The sequence below is a fragment of the Rhizophagus irregularis genome, chromosome 27 (assembly GCF_026210795.1).
Source record: "Rhizophagus irregularis chromosome 27, complete sequence".
NCBI classification, from domain to species: Eukaryota; Fungi; Glomeromycota; class Glomeromycetes; order Glomerales; family Glomeraceae; genus Rhizophagus; species Rhizophagus irregularis.
Window position 1 is genome coordinate 3449116 of NC_089455.1, and position 6762 is coordinate 3455877.

The 6762-nt window shown below is 26.0% G+C and overlaps 2 protein-coding genes across 2 annotated transcripts; both read left to right on the plus strand.

Annotated features, from left to right (window-relative positions):
• Positions 1–209: 209 nt before the first annotated feature.
• OCT59_018643 (uncharacterized protein) lies at positions 210–452 on the plus strand (the record flags this gene model as incomplete). Its single annotated transcript, XM_025324923.2, has 1 exon — positions 210–452. The coding sequence occupies one exon, from the start codon at positions 210–212 to the stop codon at positions 450–452; it is 243 nt and encodes an 80-aa protein (XP_025183699.2).
• A 4717-nt stretch (positions 453–5169) lies between these two features.
• Positions 5170–6516, plus strand: OCT59_018644 (uncharacterized protein; the record flags this gene model as incomplete). Its single annotated transcript, XM_066148913.1, has 4 exons — positions 5170–5506; positions 5725–6017; positions 6314–6394; positions 6475–6516. 4 exons carry the CDS (start codon positions 5170–5172, stop codon positions 6514–6516), a joined length of 753 nt encoding a protein of 250 aa, XP_066004799.1.
• Between the last annotated feature and the right edge of the window lie 246 nt (positions 6517–6762).

Here is a 6762-nt window from a genome sequence, read left to right on the forward strand (position 1 = left end):
TATTTGTCGTATTTTTATTTTTTATTTTTATTTGTTTTATTTTTTTCTTATAATAGTTAATAGATTTATTACGAAATATCTTGGACCAATACGCTTTCTTTCTTCAATCTGCACAACTGATACGAATGCGAAATTATGATGAAAAAATATATAATATCGTTTCTCATCATCCACGAGGTGCTCCAAATTGGACCTATGTGGAGCAGAATATGCTGGCTGATACTGACTTTTCTGAGCCAGAAACGCTGATTCAAATGATGGAAAATCTAATAATGGCAGAAGATGTGGAAGTGTCGGTGGAAATGGATGAAATAGAGGTAATAGAAGATTCAGAACTAACGGAAATGAAAGAATCAGAACTAACAGAAGAATCAGAACCAATGGGAGTGAAAAAATCAGAACCAATTGGAGTGGAAGAATTGCTGGAAACGGAAGATGAAACAGACAAATAGTATAAATTTGTACTTTAATTTTTGTTTTGAGTTTTTGTTATACTAACTTTTTTTTGAATTTAAAGATTGTGAATTCGTCAGTTTTTTTGAATTTTTTTTTTGAAAATTATGGGTTTTTTTGTGAAATTGTGGATTGAATTTTTTTATTTTCGTAAGAAATTTTTATTATTTGAGTATTATTTTAGTATTATTTCGTATTATTTTCATTATTTTCGTATTATTTTAGTATTATTTTAGTATTATTTTAGTATTATTTTAGTATTATTTTAGTATTATTTTAGTATTATTTTAGTATTATTTTAGTATTATTTTAGTATTATTTTAGTATTATTTTTGTATTATTTTTGTATTAGGCCAAGTAAATAAATTTATTCATTTCTCATAACCGGACGGGTCATGTAAATGTTACGAAAAAATAAAAAAATTTATTTTATTTGGTCATGTGATTTTGGTTTTGACCAATCATAATCATAAAAAAATAATTTTTTTTTCCATCCGGTGACCTGGGCAAAAAATTTATTAAATCAACCAATCATCATCTAGGAATCGGCTAAATTTTTTTTGAAAATAAATTTTTTTTCTGGGCAGCCGGGTCAAATTTAGCAATTTTTTTTCATGAGAAACGAATAATTTTATTTCTTTGGCCTTATTGTTATAGGAAATTTTTATTATTTTCGTATTATTTTAGTATTATTTTTGTAGGAAATTTTTACGAATTAATTGATTTAATTAGTAAAATAATTGGTAAATCAATCAAAATAAAATCGCTGTTTTAAAACTTAAATTTGCTAAATTTTGTCAAAATTATTATGATCGATCTTATTTATTTTTGCAAATCGGCAATTTAAATCAATATCGATTTTTAGACGAATAGTCAATTGTTTATAACGAATTTCATTTGCATGGCAGGTTCAAATTTTATTGATATGTACAGCCAATTTTTTTCAACTAATTCTGAAACTTTGCCAATTTCTAATTGCGAGTAGCAGGCGTTACGATATAAATCGTCCATAAAATTAGTTGCCAATTTTTTTGGTACTGATCGGCTAAGGTCAGACCGAATTTTGTCCAACATTTGGCAATTTAAAATTTTGCCAAAATAGACTATTCTGACTAGTGTTAAAAGTGGTCTGATGGGAAATGTTCTTATACACAATGCTATCTTTCTTGAATACTGGTTCAATGATGCCTTAAAAAGAGGTAGAAAGAGGCCTGACCATAAACATTTGGCAATAAAACTAACTAGAGTTAGTTACCATAGTGCAGTTGTTAAGATAGCGGTATTCCTCATATAGCCTAAGTATGGTGAGATCACAGGTTCGATTCCTATAACTACAGAAATAAAAAGAATTTTATCGCGGATGCTACAACCAGATATAGGGATTAGTATAGTTGGATTGCATCATGGTGAATTAGTATGTACAGTTAGGCCGCACATTCAACAAAGGATCATGGTGTCCTTCTAACATTATCATCCTATTTAGATTTTAACATTAAATAATTGATAATGTACATTCAGATTAACAGAACTTTTATATTCAATTTGAATTATAAATAGTTTTTTAATAATTAATATTTATTAAATTGAGCAAAAGGAAGCTGTTGACCAAAGTCAAAAGTCAACCTTTTTATACATTTTGATGTTTCACTAAACTATAATTTTCTATAATTTTCCATAAGATTCTAAAACTATGACTCATTATAACTAGTATGATGTAATCCTTCCATCTCTAGTTCCGTTCATCTTTAAGTAACAACTATTTCCATTTACACAATGAATTCTCATTGATATAATCATTTTATTGATACAATGATAAACTATTTATAACTAAACTAATAATAACTAATCTAAATATAACTAATCTAAATATAAATAACTATAAATAACTAAACTATAAATAAGTAACTATAACTAAATATTGTATAACTATGACATTATATGCTCTAATTATCTCAAATATTTTTTTATCAGCTAAATATTTATCCATGTTTCGTTCAATTCTTTATTCATCTGATCACGTGATTATCCTGATTTCAAGGGTTACAGCTATCCCCTAAAGCTCCTCATAAGCCAAGCCAGCTTGAATCGCACTTATAAGCCATCAAGCCAGCTTATTTCAAGTCAAGCCAAGCCGTGGCTTATTCAAGCCGGTTTGCAAGCTTCTTTTTTTTTTATAATTTATGTAATTTATATAAAATATATTAAAGGAAATGTTTATCAGATAATCTTTTTTTATTTCGTGCAACTTCATGTTTTCGGTTCTATAGTCAAAGGTACGTTTTTATTTTTTTCTTTTTGTTTTTGTTTTGTTTTTTGCTCTTGTTTTTTGCTTCTTGTTTCTTGCTTCTAATATCTTTTTTCTTTCTTTAAGTCTTTCTTTAGTTTTGCGGTCAAAGAAATTTTGGTTCTATAGTTAAAGGCAGAGTTGTCCAAATGTGGTATACGAGCCAAATCTTCTATATCAGCGGATTTGTTCACTTTTGCATAATGCTAAATTTTGAATGATTTTCATAATATCCGTCACCCAAAACTGGTTTGTAATATCATGAAATCACCTGATTGAATATCACTTAACTAAATAATAAGTTGAGTGAAAATCTACATTTGCAAAATTTAAATTATTTAACGTAAAATAGACACAAAAAAACCCATTTCGTTAACAAAAAACCCATTTCTCACCTGCATAGTATTTTTAATGTGTATTATTAGAAAGTAAGTATGTTTTAATAAAACAAAAAGTAAAATAAAAATTTATATACACAATAGCTATGAATATTTATAAAAGTATTCTAAGACTCATTTAATATTTAAAAAATTTTTTTTTTTATAATAACTTTCATAAAATTGTCCATTTTTTGCATTTTTCAAAACATATTATTAATTCTTATTTATCTTGCTGTAGATAAAATAGGAACTTTTATATTCAAACAAATTGTAAGCATATGTATTATTGATTTTTATACAAAAAAGATTTAGAAGCTATTGTATAAAGTGAGATTCCACAACAGATATTATCAATATTGCTAAGAATAATATTTATTGTATTTTGGCTTAAAAGAACTATTTATCAAATTTATCAAATTATTGTATTAATAAAACCAAATAAAATTTTTTTAATGTTCGTCCAGGTCCTACTGCGCCATATGCAATAATTTGTGTAATAAAAGTACCTTAAAATAAATATGTTAATTAGAGGGTGAACAAATCCGCCGATATGTCGTACAAGTACAGTACTCATACATTGTATGATGTACTTAGTACAATTTAGTACAGTTGCATTTTGATGAGATCATACAATTTCGTACAATTTTCGTACATTTGTACAGAATTTTTTTTTTTGTTTATTATATTTTATCTCTGATTTTCCAAACTACTATTTTATTTTATTTTTTTCTAACTATTTTTTTATTATTCCTGTATCAATAATGAACTATATTTTATTTTTGTACTATCTGTTTTAACATAATAAATTAAGACTATTTCTATTTGTACACTACGTGTGTGAACACGGGTCACGTGATTATTATCATTTTCGGTGATCTGCATAAAAAATTTCCTATTTTGGAAATTTGTGTAACGAATTTTCATTTTTTACGGAGAAACAAAATTGCCTTTTTTGGGTTGTGTAACGTTACTCTAATATCCAAAATTGGAAATTATGGTAATTTTTGGCTGGAATTATAAAATTTGGCTGAAATTAGTAGACGTGACATATAATATGTAACAAATAAGGTTTTTCCTACTGAAAAAATTCTAAGTCCCTAGAATAAATAGTAAAAATGGAAAACTATAGGGGTGTGACATGGGTGACAAATTATTGTCACGTGATCCGTGTTTCGTACACTAGTGTATATTAAGAAATTATCATAAATTAATTATCTTTGCTGCTGATTTAAAAATTTTAAATAAAAAAGAAAAAATATAATTATTCTAATTGTTCAAAATATATTAATGATATATTTCATAAGTTGTAACTGAAGGTAATTTTTGAGTTAGATTTTATTTTTTTAATAATTATTAAAGAAATTATATTAATGTCATTTCTTTTTCTTTTTTAAGAATGTGAGATAACAAATTAGCCACATTAACTACCATTTATTAAGAAGATGAATTAAAAAAAAATTAATTGATACTTGCCTCTAAAGATCTGAAGAACTGACTGCCTATGAAATAAAAAAATAAAGTTCAGCTCACTAATAATATTTATTCATTTGGTTTAAGAAAATCCAATGTTATAATAGGTGAGATATAATTTTAAGGTAAATACGAATGATGAAGTGCAAAGTTATATTACTTATATATTTCTTTAATATTTATTTAAAGAAATTGCGTTAATTATTGTTTAATGTTATGCTAGCTTTCAGATTCTGAGATATATGTGGATGTTTGAAGGTAAATTGTAATAGGTTGGGCCATTTGGGCATGAAAGAATACTTTTTTTAATATTAAATTAAAAAATAATACTGAACGAGTTTTTTCATTTTTTTTAGTAACAGATGGGATGGAATTTAAGATTGTTTATTTGAATGAAGTATCTTAAAAAAAAAAATTTTAAATGATTTTTTTTATTTGAACCAAAGATGCAAGACGCAAAGTAATAAATGATAAGAATGCATATATTTATTTATCGTATCTCATGTATTATACTATTTATAGTAATACGCATTATTTTATATATGACGATAATCATGATTTACATTTTTTTTAACTTTTGTAATGGTTCAAAGCTTGAAAAATTATATCGTTAAAACAAATAAAAAGAGCAGAAACAACAATTTATATTATTGTAAAGCATGCTTTACAAAGCTTGGCGAAAATAGTTTGGAGCTAAAAACAATTATAGATAAAACTGAAAGGTTGATTACTCATTTCAAAAATTGTAGAAATTTTTATGATACGTATGATAATGATGAAAAAAGTAAAGTATTTGCTCTTGGCATGAAAAAGAATAATTTAATGGAAGTAAATACGAATGATTCATCCATCAACAACTATTATTACGAAGAAATTCAGTTTCATCCCGCTCTTCTTTATCTTCCCTTCCATCCCAATGGTCAAATCATGGACCTTTAGATAAATGGATTTGCCGGCCTCTTTCAACTGCAGAAAATCAAAAATTCCATCATCTGATATTACGAGTTACTATTTCTTGTGGATTTCCGTTAAATTGGGTAAATAATCCAGAAGTTATTGAATTATTTAAATTTCTTAATCCAGAAATTAAATTACCAGATTGAAAAACTTTATCTAATAAAATTTTGGGTAATGCAGTTGAAGAGCTTGATAAGACAATACTAGAAAAATTGAAATTAGATCAGATAGAAGTTACGATGTCTTTTGATAGTTGGACAAATGTTCGTGAACAGGAATTGATGGAAACTGTGCTCGTAACATCTGATGGGCAACCTTTTGCATGGCAAGCTAAAGATATAAGTTGTGAGCATGCAACAACTACTGAAGTTATGTCTAAAACTGAAGGAATGATATCTGAAATAAACAAGATGAAAATAACACTTTTAGCTATTATTACAGATAGTGTATCTGCTTACAATACTGCATGGTACGTAAATAATTATTTAATTAATAAATACTTTTAAATGCTTTACTATATTTTACTAATTTTATTAAATTAAAATTTTAGAAAAAGACTTTGAATTCAATATCGTAATATTGTTTTTTGCCTTGTTTCGCTCATCAGATAAATTTGTGTGTTGGGGATATCTTTAAGGCATTACCAGATTTTAAATTAACATCAGATCAAGCACTAAAGTTAGCGGCTTATTTTAAAAATGCAAATTAAAAATATTTTATAGGTCAACTTTGAAATATTCAAAAGGAAATATATGGAAAATACATTTAGCCTGCAATTCCTAGAGATAGTAGGTGGAACAGTTATCTTAATTGCTGTCAAAGTTTAATTTCAACTAAGGAAGCTTTGCATGTAAGAAATTTTCTTTTTTAATAAATCTTTACTAGTAATATAATATATAATATTTATATTAAATAATTTTTTATTTATAGTCTTTAGCTGCAAAATTTGAGCCATCTATTTCTTCAAAATGACATCGAGCAACTAAACTATTAGCAATATCACAAGAAATTTATTTTATAATTATGGATGACACTTTTTGGGAATTGTTAACAACTTTAGAATTTCTTTTAGATCCTTATTGTCATGTCCTTAATATCTTGCAAACTGATAAAGCAAGATTACATGAAGTCTTGCATTGTTTTGCTTATTTATATCAATTTTGGAAAGAATTTCCAGATGATGATATGGCTGATGAAATTCTATTATGATTACAGAAA